The sequence below is a fragment of the Eublepharis macularius genome, chromosome 12, assembly GCF_028583425.1.
Source record: "Eublepharis macularius isolate TG4126 chromosome 12, MPM_Emac_v1.0, whole genome shotgun sequence".
NCBI classification, from domain to species: domain Eukaryota; kingdom Metazoa; phylum Chordata; class Lepidosauria; order Squamata; family Eublepharidae; genus Eublepharis; species Eublepharis macularius.
In genome coordinates this window covers 23,231,463-23,247,861 of record NC_072801.1, presented here as the reverse complement: position 1 = coordinate 23,247,861, position 16,399 = coordinate 23,231,463, and the positions used below count along the sequence as shown (strand labels likewise).

Genomic DNA, 16,399 nt, shown 5'->3' with positions numbered 1-16,399 from the left:
GATCTAGTTGTAATTCTGGGAAATCTGTAGCCACCACCTGGCAGCTGGCAACCGTGGGCATTGGCAGGTGTGAAATGCAAAGCTTTTTTCATGGGCTAGGATGACATATTCGGCCTCCAGATGTGGTATTCCAAGTCCATCTTCTGCAAAGTCAGGACAGGAGGGGCCAACTGCAGGAAATGTTAGGGCATCCAGTTGGAGAATCGGTTGGCAATGGAAAGGTACAACCTTCCCTTGTCTGCTACTTACTACCTCCAACCTCCCCTCCCTGTTTTATCCCTAGTAGGAGTTCCAGTTTATTTCCCATTCCAAATCTAGGCTGGGAAAATAGGTATTGCACCAATGGCGTATGGCAGTGAAAGTTTCCAGCGCACACCACCAATCACAACCAATTCCCATCTAGTGTCCTGTAGTCTTTTCTAATTTGCAGCAGGTTCTACCCAGCTGGCATATTAGGCAGAGGTTAATGGATTTCCCAAATCAAAATGGAAACCAGTGGAAGTGTGTCATTCTAATACAGGGTGTCCCCAACCTTTTTGGAGCCTGTCGTCACCTTTGGAATTCTGATACAATAGTGGGCGCAACTACAAAATGGCTGCACAGGAGGCAGAGCCAACCAGCAAATGGCCGTTGCAGAAGGCCGAGCTACACACAGAGGAAACCCAAGTGTAGGAGAGAAGAAGGGTAATTTAAAAACTATGCTGGGAAGGAGGCGTGAGAGAGAATAAAACTAACACTGGAGGCAGCTGCATCTGAAATAACCATTGCACAATCAGATCTTCTCCACTGGCCAATCTAAAGCTCTGCTGGGCAAGATCTCTACGTGGCCCACTCACTTTCTCAAAGCGCTTGGCAGGTGCCAGGAGAGGTGTTGGTGGACACCATGGTACCCACGGACTCCATGTTGGGGAACCCTGCTTCAGTATTTCTATCTCATCACCTCACTCTGCACTCATTCCCCACCCTAGACCTCACAGCTGTCTTTCACTAGTAATAGTCAAGTTGGCAGGTGTGGACACCAGCATCCAGGGCTTTTTTTCAGTGGGAACGTGGTGGAACGGAGTTCCGGCACCTCTTAAAAATGGTCACATGGCTGGTGGCCCCGCCCCCTGATCTCCATACAGAGGGGAGTTTAGATTGCCCTCTGCGCCGCCGAGCGGCACAGAGGGCAATCTAAACTCCCCTCTGTGTGGAGATCAGGGGGCAGGGCCACCAGCCATGTGACCATTTTCGCCGAGGGCAATTTAAACTTTTAAAAACTCCCCCCTTGTTCCAGCTGACCCAAAGTGATGTCATTGTGTGGTCTTTCCACCATTAAGGTCCACCACCTCTTTTCCCAGAAAAAAAGCCCTGCCAGCATCTCTTCCTAAAGAACTACACATTCCATGATGGTTAAATTGGTTTTTATTCACCAGGCAACAGAAAGCTTTCTGGTCCACCACAGTCATCCTACGTCAAAGGCCGGGGGAGGGGGGATGGAAGGGAAAAGAGGCAGATGAGAGAAATGTGAGGGCTGGCCACCATTCCTCCACTGGACTGTTCGCCTTCCTGCCTCTGTTTTGCAGGAAAGCAGTGGTGGAAGAGTGCTGAAGATGCCAGGTGGAGCTGGAATGTGAAATCCCATGCTTACAGTACAGTCCTAGGAACACTGACCCTCTTCACGATTGCCCCGTTACGGCACATTTAGAAAACGGTTTTGAGAACCACCCACACTTACTAGTGTTCTTTGTTTATTTACAGGTGACGAAGGAGACAATTTTTATGTGATTGACCAAGGAGAAGTGGATGTAAGTTGGAACTCACTCCCCGCCTTGAAGAAGTTCTTTTTTATCGTGATCTGAACCGTCTCTTCATTGGGATGTTCCTATTCATTTGATCAGATATTAGGCCTGTGAACTTGCCTAAGAAACTGAATGCCAAAGTACAGCACTGGACTGATCAGTTCATCATAAAGTGGGGGACCTTCAAGGACTTGCGAGAGGCATCTCATTTCCCCCTCCCATACCATATCCTTTCCCCCTTCCCTGCCCCTCATAGCCTCTCCCTCTTTTCCTGCTTACCATCTTTGTCTGACCCTCTACTTTTACCTTTGTTCCTTACCTCCAACAGCCTCTCTCATATGGCCCAGTTTCATGGTGGAAGCTGAGCCAGGCCCAGTTGTATGGTGGGGAATCTGTGAGGGCTTGCAGGAGGTACTTTACTTTTCCCTGTATCCCCTCCGCCACATTATTTTCTCTTTCCCTCTTCCTGGCAGCCTCTATATTCCCATCTTTCCCTACTTCCTTCTCTTCTTCAAACCCACTAAATGACAACTTTTATCTGCCCCCATCTTCAGCTATATTTCTGAATTTACATCATTTACACCGCCAGCGCCAGGGTTTCTGGTGCCCGCGGCCACCCCCACGTGCGTGCCCCCAGACTCCGTGATGACATCACCACGTGATGATGTCATCACGCAGCAAAGCCGGGCCCATTGGCTGGCGGGTGGCTGGGGTGGTGCACAGAGGCTGCCCGCACTCTGCATGCCACCCCGGCCCCGGCCCACAGCTGCTGCGCCTGGCCAGGGGCGTGTGGTGGCGGTGTGGGGCTGGCTGGCTGCAGCAGCTGTGGCCCAGCCACGCCAGCTCCATGGTGCGCGCCTCTGCCCCTGGCACCCCCTCCAGCGCCCCCTCCACACCACAGTGCCCACAGTGCCCACCTCACTGCCTCAATGGCGGCACCGGCCCTGATCATTTATATACTGCCTTTCTCCACCATGGGGATCTAAAGCAGCTTGCATCATTCTCCTTGCCTGCATATTATCCTCACAACAACCCTGAGAGGTAGGTTAGGCTGAGAGTATGTTACTGAATCAAAGTCACCCAGTGAGCTTCCATAATAGAGTGATGATTCTGGGTCTCCCAGATCCTACTCTGAAACCCTAACCACTACCCTACACTGGCTTTTGTTGGGTGTGCTGCTGATGAACAGTAGCAAGCAGCAGGGCCTTGGTGCATCATGCAAGTCATGCGGCATCAAGTTGCCTGGTGGTTGCATTTGGGCCTGGCCATGATGGGTCCTCCTCCAAAGACCAAAGCAGCCCTGGAAAGGGTTCTGCTCCCTTTCCCTGCCTTTTCCAGAACCTAGCCTGAAATAGTGGCTGAACTGTTATGGTTGCCTAGCAACAGACACTGAGGGCGTCTGCTTAAAGCTACTGGTGCTCCTTTTATCATGTGGTTTAAATTTTTTTTTTTTAAGATTGCAGATTTTTCTGCAAACCTGAGGTGTGTAGAAAGATCTGTCTTATCCTTTCATGTCTCCAATCTCCAGATTTAAGTATTGTCAGATCAGGGCCATTTGGCTATTCATCTATATATGTAAGCTTAACTCTGCCTCCTTCCATATTAGCTGTAGGCAGAGCGTTACCATGGAAATTTCTCCTGCAGCTGCCTTGCATTTAAAGCAGATCAGAGCAAGTTTGTTGGATCCAGTTTAATGGAGTAGGCACTGGGAACCCAACAAGTCATGCTTTTTAAATATAGGGGCATGCTGCTCTCCATTCAAGGGGAAAAACCCTATGTGGAAGCAGTCATGGAATTTTTTAAAAATTAAAATAATTTTTCTATTGTAGCTTTTGGGGCTTTCCCTTGGTCTACAATGTTTGGTATGGCCTTATTTCCTTTAGTTGATCAACATAGTCATAAAAGTTCCATCAAGGAAGTTAAGTTACATGATACAAGTTGAGTTACATGATACAGGACTCTCCCACCCACAGACTTAACTGATCTGGGGGAGAGAGTGCTCTTCTTTCAATCTAGATACTTTGAGTCTGTGACTTGTACAGTACTTCTTACTCCCCTCCATCCGTTCTGGTTTTTAAAAACAACAAGTACCTTTCTTCCGTGACGAGTTCTAGAGAGGTTTGTCCAAAATCAAGCTTTGGGGCTAAGTAGTCCTCATAATGATTCCATGTGGTGTGGTTGCGAGCCAAAACTTATTTGTCCGTATAAAGTAGGTTAATTTGGTATCATACGCCAAACAAATTATTTGAGGTTTAGAAGTGTATTAACCACCCCTGCAGGCAAACTGTTTGCCACTGAGCTATCGAGGTGGAAGGCTATCAAGATGGAATGTGCCCAAGGGGCTGCATGTGAAACCAGAGTAGACTGCATTCTTTAATCGCCCAGGTTAGCTTACGTGTAATTCGTGTCTCCCATTCAGAGTTGGGGGGGGGACCCCCCTCAGGCTGGTAGTTTCATCTTCGCAAAATTGCAGTTTGCTTTTGCAAATAAGCTCTGAAGAAGTACGGGTGGCTGCTTTAAGGGGGTTTCATGAAGCATAGATATGAGGTTTGACTCTTGCCTGCATAGCACTGGGTGTACAGAATTTTTTCCTTCTGCTATTACAAGAGAAAGTCTGGTGTATGCATGGCCCTGGTTAGCCATTCAATATTTTTTTTTAAATGACTGTTTTTAAAATAAAGAAATCTTACAGTGCCATTCTAAGCAGAGGTACATCCTTTCGTGCCTGGGTTTAGGAGAGTGTAACTTCAGATATCACTATAAAGAGCTGACAAATCAAACAGTCAATAAAACAATTAAATCATTATAGAGTTAAAAATACTTTTGAAGCACAGAGCATCCTACGAACCACAAATGGAGCAAAAAGCCTCTCCTCACCCAAGTCACTCTAGAGGATGGTGGGCCCTTAAGAAAGGATAGCATGTGATGTAAGTCCAGAGGAGTTAGCCGTCTTAGTCTGTAGTAGCAAAATAGTAAAGAGTCCAGTAGCACCTTTAAGACTAACCAACTTTATTGTAGCATAAGCGTTAGAGAGTCACAGCTCTCTTCGTCAGATGCAACTTCATTGTAGCATAAGCTTTTGAGAACCACAGCTCTCTTTGACAGATGCACGCTGCATCTGACGAAGAGAGCTGTGGTTCTCGAAACTTATGCTACAATAAAATTGGTTAGTCTTAAAGGTGCTACTGGACTCTTTACCACATGTGATATAAGGGGAGTAGGTGACTCAACCATCCCTTCTTACTTGATTTGCAGAAGAATGCACACTAGAGTAGAGTACAGGAGCAATTTTTGCTGATTAACCCCCCCATCTTTGATGGACAGAGCTTCCATCCTCCCTCCTGCGTTTTGGAGACCTTAGGGGAAGGAGAGAGTGAACCCTTTTATTAAATTTTCATTCACAGTTCCTTCTGGACTATAATTTCTTTGTTTTTGGACAATCCCTCTATGTATTATAACAAGTATCATCTTAGATTTCCCTTTTGCATGTGAGGGAAAGGAGGGAATGCCTCTTCTAAAATGGTGCTCTCTGCCTCCAGTTTTTATAAGTATTTGGATTTGTATTTACTTTTTTTAAAAAAGCACTGCTGCCTGATTCTTGTTTGGTACCTCTTTAGTCATTTGAAAAGTTTATAATAAATTAGCTAGTTGATCAATTGAACACAGTCTTTATTATAAATATTGCAAGTGGGGATCCACAAGGACTTGCAGGGAGTATCTCTTTTCCCTCTCCCCCACTATGTTGTCCTCTTTCCCTTCCCTGCCCCCATAGCCTCTCTACATTTTCCTGCTTCCTTCTCTCCTTCCCACCCACCTTTGTCTGCTCTTGTTTTCATTCCCCCCCCCTTCAACGGCAGCCTCTAAACTACGGCCCAGTTGCGTGGTGCTGGCTGAGCCAGGCCCAGTTGCCTGGTGGTGAACCTGCAGGGGAATACTTCAGTTTTCCATGTATCCCTCCCCCACATGGTTTTCTTTTCCCCTCCTCTTGGAAGCCTCCATATGCACACCTTTCCCTACATCCTTTTCTCCTTCAAACCTGCTAAACAACTTACCTTTTGTATTGTCGAAGGCTTTCACGGCCGGAGAACGATGGTTGTTGTGGGTTTTCCGGGCTGTATTGCCGTGGTCTTGGCATTGTAGTTCCTGACGTTTCGCCAGCAGCTGTGGCTGGCATCTTCAGAGGTGTAGCACCAAAAGACAGAGATCTCTCAGTGTCACAGTGTGGAAAAGATGTAGGTCATTTGTATCTACTCAGGAGGGGTGGGGTTGAGCTGAGTCATCCTGTAAGGGTTTCCCAGGGTGTGGAATGCTAATGGCGGGAGGCTTCACTGTATCCTGAGGAGGTTCTTTTGCATATGGATTGGTACTTGATGTGCTAATCTTCTCTGCAGGGCTATTGTCGGGGATAGAATGTTTTGTTAGCCTGGTGTTTTTCAGAAATGGAAACCATGCTCTGTTCATTCTTAAGGTTTCTTCTTTCCTGTTGAAGTTTTGCTTATGCTTGTGAATTTCAATGGCTTCCCTGTGCAGTCTGACAAAGTAGTTGGAAGTGTTGTCCAGTATTTTGGTGTCCTGGAATAAGATACTGTGCCCTGTTTGAGTTAGGCTATGTTCAGCCACTGCTGATTTTTCAGGTTGTCCAAGTCTGCAGTGTCTTTCATGTTCTTTTATTCTTATTTGGATGCTACGCTTTGTGGTCCCGATGTAAACTTGTCCACAGCTGCAGGGTATACGGTATACTCCTGCAGAGGTGAGGGGGTCTCTACTGTCTTTTGCTGATCGTAGCATCTGTTGTATTTTTCGGGTGGGTCTGAATACTGCTTGAAGGTTATGCTTTTTCATAAGCTTTCCCATCTGATCAGTAATTCAGAATGAACAGAGCATGGTTTCCAGTTCTGAAAAACACCAGGCTAACAAAACATTCTATCCCCGACAATAGCCCTGCAGAGAAGATTAGCACATCAAGTACCAATCCATATGCAAAAGAACCTCCTCAGGATACAGTGAAGCCTCCCGCCATTAGCATTCCACACCCTGGGAAACCCTTACAGGATGACTCAGCTCAACCCCACCCCTCCTGAGTAGATACAAATGACCTACATCTTTTCCACACTGTGACACTGAGAGATCTCTGTCTTTTGGTGCTACACCTCTGAAGATGCCAGCCACAGCTGCTGGCGAAACGTCAGGAACTACAATGCCAAGACCACGGCAATACAGCCCGGAAAACCCACAACAACCAACTTACCTTTTACCCCACCCCACATCTTCATCTATATTTCTTAATTTGCTTCATTCATATATTGCCTTTCTCCCCAATGAGGACCCCAAGCAGCTTACATCATTCTTCTTTCCTCCATATTATCCTCACAACAACCCTGAGAAGTAGGTTAGGCTGAGAGCGTGTGACTAAATCAAAGTCACCCAATAAGATGTATTGTCGAAGGCTTTCACGGCCGGAGAACGATGGTTGTTGTGGGTTTTCCGGGCTGTATTGTCGTGGTCTTGGCATTAATGCCAAGACCACGGCAATACAGCCCGGAAAACCCACAACAACCATCACCCAATAAGCTTCCAGTGGTTGCTTCTGGTCCTGATAAGTCTTCCCTCAAAGGCCAAAACAGCCCTGAAAAGGGTCCTGCCCCCTTCCCCCTGCCCTTTCTTTAAAGAAATCAAGCTTGGAATACTGGCTAAACTGTTACGGTTGCCAAGCAACAGCCACTGAGAATGTCTGGTTAAAGCTACAGTTGCTCCTTTTACCATTGGGGTTTAATTTAAACCCCCAATCTGTTTTCTTTTAGATTTCAGTTTTTTCTGCTAACCTGGGGCATTTTTCAGGTGTGTAAGAAGCTCTGTCTTGTCCGTTCATGGCTCCAGTCTCCAGATTTAACTATCCAGAGACCAGGACCACTTGGCTATTAGTGTATATGTTTAACTATATCAAAAAGAGTCCAGTAGCACCTTTAAGACTAACCAACTTTATTGTAGCATAAGCTTTCAAGAATCACAGTTCTCTTCGTCAGATGCATGGAGGGCAGGAAGAAACTGGTCAGATATATAGGTGGAGAGGGGAGAGAGGAGTAGATGCAGCCAGGAGCTTCTGATATGCATCTACTCCTCCCTCCCCTCTCCACCATACATCTGACTAAGAGAACTGTGATTCTCGAAAGCTTATGCTACAATAAAGTTGGTTAGTCTTAAAGGTGCTACTGGACTCTTTTTGATTTTGCTACTACAGACTAACATGGCTAACTCCTCTGGATCTACGTTTAACTATGACGTTCAGTTGAACAAAGGGACCTGGGAAGATTGTGCAAAACTCACCGTTTTGGAGATAAAATCAAAACAAAACAATTGGACAGAAGATATTGAGGGTACATTTGATAGCTCAATACAGTGGGTCCTTCCGTCCGAGATCTATTTGAAGAAGCAAGCAATATATTTTAAGCTGCCCAGCAGGGCCTCGTAGTTATTTTGGTGAAAGTCATTTTCTTTTTTTAAAGCTGTTGTTTGTGTCAGGGGACTGTCTAATTGGCATGGTTGGGAATTGAAAAACCTCACACGCCAGAAGTCACTCCTCAGGAAATCCGTATGACTCATTGTTCCTATCAGAGAAGGTGTCTTGCCTCAGCAACCAAAGTTGCCACATCGGCCAATGCCAGAAGCAGGGAGAAAGCAAGCTTTAAAAAAGCATTGTCACAAAGTACAGTGTTGACAGAAGTGTGGTAACATTTGGTTTAAAAAAGGAGGAATCAAAGCACCCTGACAGTTAACAGTGCCTTAACAGTTAACTGATTTGCTGTAGACGAACTGAGGATGAAAAGCCCTCAAAACTTAGCACCAATTCTAGGTCATAGACAGCTCTATCCAAACCATCCTTCTACATCTAGTAAGGTTGCTGATCTCCTGGTGGGGCTGGAGATCTCCCAGAATTGAAACTGATTTCCAGATGATAGAGATCAAATGGCTACGTTGGGTGGTGGACTCTATGGCTTTATACTCTATCAAGGCCCTCCCCAAACCCTGCTGTCCCCTGATTCCACCCTGAAATCTCCAGAAATTTCACAATCTGGAATTGGAATCTTTAACATCCACCAAAGTCAGTGGGCTTAAGAAAGGTGTAACTTTGGTTGGAATTTTACTGAAAATACCAGATTCTGCCTGATAAGACGTTCGCATTTACTCAAGTTGTTGCAGTTGGAATGCTGATCTAGGATTGGGGAAACACAGGTTCAAATCACCACTCTGGCATGAAGCTCTTTGAGTGGGCCAGGGAGTACCCTCATTCTTAGCCTAACCTACCTCACAGGGAGGTTGTTGTGGGAATAAAATTGTGAGGGGATAAGACATGTATGCCATACTGAGCTCTTTGGGGGATAAAATGAGATGTTTGTTTGTTTGTTTATATTATCTATAGCCCTTTCTTGCTGAGGCAGACAGACACTCAGAAAGACAGATAGATAGCTTGTTTGGCTTAATGTGTTCTATATTTATTGGTCCAACATTACCAAAAACATCAGGTAAGTAAACGGCCTACTGCAAAGCAACATGGGGAGGATGGGGAGGGAGGTGTGGGCTTAACCCTTCCTGTGTCTAGCACTTCCCCCTCCACTCCATCTTTCCACCTCTTCTCCCCCCCCCCTCCACTTTCCATGGAGTTTCAGAAGTGAAGTAAATAGACTCCTACAAATCCTGTGGATGGGGAAAACCACTGGGGAAAGGGGCATGCAGTGGAGAAGAGGTGGACAAGGAGAAACATGGCACCTCTTTCTGCTTCTCGGCTCCAAATCGTTCCCTCCCCCACAGCTGCTTTCAGTTTAGAAGCACACAATTAGGTTTCTACTACAAAGATTTGCTTGCTTGGAACATTTTGCTTGACCCTCCCACCCCCAAATCCCTGAATTGAACTTGAAAGCACGTTCACACACCCCAAAATGTTTACTTCTGAAGTATGAATTACCCACCCTCAGAGAAGGCTGCACCCTGTCTTTAGGAATGAATCACTGTCCTTACTATCCCTCCTCATTTGGAAGGTGCAACGCCCAGAATAATGACTCATGAAGAGATGCAACAGGCACTCACCCTGGGAAAGGATAATTCCTCTGAATGTTCCAATTGCACCCAGTTGGGGACGAATTTCCTGTCTTTCTCAGAGGGGCAGAGTAGTTAATTGAGCAGAGAAGCGGCAGGCCACCTTCTATGTGAATTGGTTCGTTGAGCTCATAGAATGGCCAGCTATTTAATATCCAGAGGAGTTAGCCGTGTTAGTCTGTAGTAGCAAAATAGAAAAGAGTCCAGTGGCAACGTTAAGACGAACCAACTTTACTGTAGTATAAGCTTTCAAGAACCACAGTTCTGCATCTGACGAAGAGAACTGTGGTTCTCGAAAGCTTACGCCACAGTAAAGTTGGTGCGTCTTAAAGGTGCTACTGGACTCTTTTCTATTTAATATCCGAATGTCAAGCTGCACCCAAGGATTACACATGCATTGCTTGATGGTCCACGGGGCTGCTGTTACTCTGTGCAAAAAGCAAGATCTAGAGCTTCTTTTTGAAGAAACTCCATATGCAGGAAGAAGGATACTACCTAATTTCACATCTCCACTATTTCGATTCAGAAATCCCTATTTGATTTTTCCTTTCCCTTTGTGTATATTGTGCACTTGTGTTCAATTCCACCCCCTCCCCATTTTATTTTTGCATCATTTGTGTGCAAAGGGCACAGCCGTGGTGTGGTCATGCCAGAAAAGGAACGAAATTGGGCAAAACGAAAGAAGGCTGACAACCATGGTAGAAATGATGAGGGCCATTCTTGCACATCTCTAATCTGTAGGGTGCAAGGGCTTTGTTACCAGCAGATCCTGTAATTGTTGATATTTCTTTGGTTATTGTTTTGCTAATGTCATTATACATGCATGCCTGGTTGCTTGCTTGATTTTATTTTCTAGCCTAAATTTTCACAGAATGAAACAAATTGCCAAGGGACGTTAATTCCAGAGTGGCCTCCTTGACAATGCACTTTGGGGTCCTAAATGGCTATGGCATCATGTGCAAAGGACTATGGTCTGGGCTGGAAGCACACGGATTTCTTTGCCGCTCTGCCTTCCTCATTCTGATGTCTGCTACTCTGGCATGACAATTCCATTCACCCAATGAACTGGTGAAAAATACCCTCGAGGCAATTTGTTAATTTGTAGGCAGACTCCCAAATATGGAAAATCTGTCTGCCAGATAGGAGAGCAGCTTAAAGTATTTCTGTTTTCCTGGTCAGCCAGCAGCCGTGGGTACCCGGAGTAGCCTGGCTCCTTGCCCAAAAGTGTCTGGTGAAGCATAAATGACGGGCTTCCAGTAAAGATGTTGAAAGTACCTGCTTGAGAGTGTGTATTATGGGGGTAAAGAATTCTTAATCCATATTTCCAAATATAAACTCTCTTCCTGTCGGCTATTTTAATTTTACAAACCTCATTTTCCCCTGAACAAAGAAGCTCTGTCAGGCAAGCTTTTAAAATAGATTTTCATGAGGAATGGGAAAAAAACCCAGTTATGGCTGGTATCCTCTTGAACTCGCAGGATTCGGTGTAGTAGCATTCAAGAGTCTACGTCTTGTAAACCAGCAGCCCTATCAGGGCTGTGTATACTTGGTGTAACAAACTCAAGAAGATACCAAATTCCCCCCTAGTATGACTTAGGGTTGCCTTGCCAGCCTTGCATTTTCCATAATGTTCAGCGGTAGCCTTGCATTTTCCGTAATGTTCAGCGGTAGCCTTGCATTTTCCATAATATGTTTAGCAGCGGCCTTGTGTTTTCCATAACATAATAGGTCAGCTGTCAGAAACAAACTTACAGTGCAATTCTAAGAAGCTTTCCTGGGAGTAAGCCCCATAGAGTAGACCTGAGTAGAAGAGAATACTCTCTTAGACTTAGCTGGGGAGGGTCCTTGATAGTGCAATCCCAAGCAGAATTACACCACTCTAAGCTCACTAACTTCAGTAGACATAGAAAGATATAACTCTGCTTAAGATTGCACTTTTAGTCTTCCAAGATGCAGGTTTTAAAAAACTTTTTGTTACGATCTTTGAAAAGACTTCTGAAATTTTTACCTCTCTTCTCAGGACATTTCAGAGAGCGGAACTGGGGTTTTAAATAGAACTCTTCCAAAAAGTCCAGTGTTTCTTTCTTCCTTTCCCCACCCCCTCAAAGCCAGATTTGCAAGTAAACTTAGCATGGCTGAACTTTCAGCCAAAGGACAGGATGACAGGACAATGTATCATCAATGTAGTTTGTCATTATTGCGAAGACAAAATTTATGGTCGAGTCTGGCCAAACATTAAAGGTTTTGCTACACTGACTTCCTTTTATGTGACTGCTACTAGAAAATGGCATTTTTATTGGGGAAGTAAGTGCAGGTCCTTAAGTTCCCATCGAAGGAGAACTGTAGCATGTCCAGATGGCGGCTTTTTGAGTTCTTGGTCAGTCACTGGGGAAGGGAGGAGGTAATATACCTTCTCTGAGAGCATAGCTAGACCTCAGATATAATTCTCTTTCCTAAAAGCACTGAGGCAGTTGTAGATGTATGAGCTACAATTGTAGCTATACCTATGGATAGCTACCAGAATTCCCAGCATCTCCAGTTCCCCAGCATGGGGAAGTGGTTAGCATGATAGAAGGGGACTCAGTAAACATGGATTTGGATCCCCACTCATCCGTGAAGCTCACAGGGGGCACTTGGGCCACCCACTCTCTTTCTGAGCTTAATCTGTCTTGTAGGGTTGTTAGGAGGATAAAATGGGCATGGCCACAGCAGTTCAACAGTCAAAAAAGCAATATCCATTTGTAGTGTAGGAATATATTGTTGGCAGTACCCCTTTTGCTGTACATAAGTTCTAAATCGAGGTACATGAAATGTATATTCATCCTGTGGTCTACACTAGAAACTTCTGAGAACTGGAGTCAGCATGTGGTCCTATTGCTACTCTTAAAACTGTACTGGCTTCAGGTCCCATTTCAATACACCAAGCTACAGAAGCATGTGTGTTCAGAAATGCTGTCAACTGGATATGGTCACTTTCACCTGTGGGCAGAATCAGTTAAGTGGTTATGCCTCCTGCTTAGCCCTTCTTGCTTATTTGGCTGGCTGGTCCACAAAGGTGAAATAAGCTTTGTGGGCCAGTGGGCCAGTAATAACAGTGGGTGGAGGCTGCAGTGCAGTGGGGGAGACGGCATTGTCCATTGATTTGGTCCCACTAGGGCTAATTTTCATGTAAATATTCAGAAAGGAAATTGGACCAATGGCTGTACGGTAAAGGTGTTCCACAAAAATCGGCATTACTTCATCTTCTCTTTGCCTTGACAGAACTGGCCCAAAGTATTTTGGCACCTGCGGGAAAAAGCCCAAATAGTGCCATCTGCCAAAGAAAACACCCATAATTTTTCTGCCTTTTAATGATGCCTCATGGCAGAACGGGCTCTTCTTTCTGACCAATCTCTACTTCTACTATCATTGTTCAAGATGGCTGCTTCATCGTAAAGATGGCCCTGTCACTTGATCAATCACCACTTCTGATTTCAGTGCTCAAGATGGCCTTTGTTTCTTACGGTACGGCTGGCCTTTTTTCTCGACCAATCATCTCTTCCGATTTTAATGCTCAAGATGGCTGCCTCACTGTAAGGTTGGTCCTGTCTCTTGATCAATCACTGCTTCTCATTTCAGTGCTCAAGATGGCTGACTCACAGTCTCATGGTAGAGTCAATCTTGCCTCCTAACTAATCAGCACTTTGCTGTACACCTGTAGAAAACACACCACACAAAGTTGGCCATACACGCATGTTCTTAGAATGGCCAGAACTCCACTTCACAACCGAGTGTATAGAAGAAAGCCTCCCTTTATGTAAGATGTTTTCTCTTTCTGTGCTGGTTTCCCTGTTTAGTTTCACAGGGATGGTGTTTTCCGACAAACCACATTGCAGCCATCTCCTTCTCCTCCTTTCAAGTTTGACAGTGTTAATGAAAAGGCAAAAAAAAAAGAAGGAAAATCCTGCCCCTCAGTTCTGTGTGTACACCGAACTCTAGAAAGGCAAAAAGGAGGCAAGCTTTGATGCCAGCAAACCGCAGGGAGCTGAAAACTCAACGAGTAAATACAGTCATTGTACGAAAGCAAGACTTGAAATTCTGTCCGCAAAGCAGGTTACTTCTCTCCCCTTTTTTTGTGACTCTGTGAGGAAATGACTTGGCTATTGTTTTGGGACTGTTGACTTCCAGGACTGTAGCATGAGAAAGCAAGCTATTTTGGGAGGTGCAAGGATGATGGTGGTTATGTATTCTGAGGACAATCAAGCCTTGTCCCCCCGCAACTAAGACCCCCCCGTCTAAACTGTTTTTCTCTTTTGTTTAACCGGTAGGTGTATGTCAATGGAGATTTGGTTACCAACATCAGTGAAGGAGGTAGCTTTGGGGAACTGGCGCTCATCTATGGGACTCCAAGGGCTGCGACTGTCAAAGCTAAGACAGACCTCAAGCTTTGGGGCATCGACCGGGACAGCTACAGACGCATTTTAATGGTGGGTTTAAAAATCTAATTATTCACTTAAGTTATTGCTGCTATTTCACAGGTCTCTTTAATGACACCATAAACCTTCTGGGCACTTGTGCATTTTATGATACGTGGTTAAAGTCTCTTGAAAGTTTGGTCAGTGCCGAAGGCTCTGCTGTATTTACAAAATAAACAGCAAGGAAAAGGGGCCATAGGATTCGTGGGAAAAGGAAAGGTGCTGTAAATCAAATGCTACCACCCACATTATCCAAGCCTACTCCGTAAATGTGAGAAATTAAAAAAAATTCTGCTCCTTGCTGGGTCTATGGGTGGCTAGACCAGTATCTAGGTCTAGAAGGTTGAAACTGCAGCTCAGCCGATACTTCTGTTGACCAAGCTAGGGCCCAAAGCCATTAGACTAGTTATGCTAGCGCTGGCCAATCCAGAGCCTGTATGCGTGTTCCTTGCCCTCAGTTTGCTTCTGACTTGTGGAAACCTTATGAATTAATTACCTCCAGGACATCCTATCATCAACAGCCTTACTTAGATCTTGCAGTCCAAAGGCCATGGCTGTCTATGAACTGCCAATTGATGATTGCATTCATTTCCCCACTTTTCTTCCATCATGGAGTTCCATTGTGGTGGCTTATTTACACTTACTAGGATGTCTCCCATCTAGGCATTGCTTGGGTCCAGATTTGCTTAGCTTTCCATGACAGAGTTTTGTGCTGTTTCAGTTGGCTCAATAAAAGTTTGGATTTGTTCCGATAGTCAGGGATTGAACTAAATTCAGAAGCTGGGAGCTGGGTCCAGTATCCCAGGTAACAAGGAAGCAAGCTAACCATACAGCCTGGTTGAGCCAACAAGGCTCTTTGCTTAGCCCAGGCTTAAGTACCCTGGAGGACCTGAAGCCCCACCTGTTCCTGGGATTCACCTGTGCTTGATGGAGCCTCAATTCTGTTACGTTCAAAGGGCACTTAGGCAGTGATCTGGTTGTCAGAATGCGGGCTGCCAGCCTGGCGCTTCTTGGCTGCTCATGAGTACCCATCTCTGTTGCTCTCACTGGGTGGGGGGAGAATTTGGGGTACTTGAAGCCCAGAATCTGGCCAGGAACTGGCAGCCCTGGATTCTGGCAGGTTGGCAGCATTGCCTGGATCTATGACTTTGGGGGAGGTCCTTTGACTTAGCCCTTGAGATCCAGAGGCTCTGGGTATGGAGGTGTCCAGTGGTGCTGGGTGTGACCCCCTTAGTCTCCTAGTCTTCCCTCAGAATGAACTCTGGCTCCTCCTAGTCTTCTTTTGAGGATTCTGCTTCCAAGTCCAGCCCAGGGAGGGTTCATGGAAGATTTTGTTCTTGTTTTTAGATTTTGCACGGACCAAATAAGGCTGTACAACTTTTCCTCTACCATGCCCTAGGAACAAAGTTGCGTACACTGTTCTGCCTGGAGATGTCTTAAGCACTTGGCAGCTTCTGTTAGCTTACCAAGCTAGGTGATACGCTCGAATTAGGAAGCTCTAGGCTCAGGCTCTAGACTCTCAGACAAAAATAAGATATAAATCTCATTGAGGTGGTCAAGGAGCATTGGGGCCACATCACTTCTGGCTGCAAGTGGTGGAGTCCCATGTTTTGCACTCTCCCCCCATACAGAATAATTCCTTTTATGCAGGATGCTAGCCTATTGGCTAGAAGGCAAGGCTAGAACCCTTCTCCCTACTTTTCAGTTTTCAGAAATACATTGCAGGGGGCATGAGCTCCCCCTGGCAAACTGATGGGGCACAGGCTAGACACAGGCTGACCACTTCCATGAAAACTAGACCAGAGCTTTGTGAAATTTAGATTGATCTGCTTAGAGGGTACCTGATCCTGCCAACAGTTCAAGTCTAGCTTTACATAGCACCTACTGTGGGATACTTATGTTAATCCCAAGAGGAGAAGAAGCTGTAACAATGGGTTGTCATCTTTTGAACCAAACCCTCCAGGCCTCCCTTTATCAGCAGGATCAACAGGCGAGGGCTTGTTTCTTTCTGACCAGTTGTGCATCCTAGAATTGAGGAGTTTGTGTCATCACATCGCCACCATCACCACTCCG

The 16,399-nt window shown here is 45.5% G+C and overlaps 1 protein-coding gene across 1 annotated transcript in view; it reads left to right on the top strand.

The window, feature by feature from the left end:
* The window catches only part of PRKAR1B (protein kinase cAMP-dependent type I regulatory subunit beta), a 116,918-nt gene that overhangs the window by 49,613 nt on the left and 50,906 nt on the right, over positions 1–16,399 (top strand). Inside the window, exons 6-7 of the mRNA XM_054995620.1 lie at positions 1,741–1,787; positions 14,180–14,338. Coding sequence (XP_054851595.1) covers positions 1,741–1,787; positions 14,180–14,338 — 206 coding nt within the window. The remainder of the gene's footprint in view (positions 1–1,740; positions 1,788–14,179; positions 14,339–16,399) is intronic.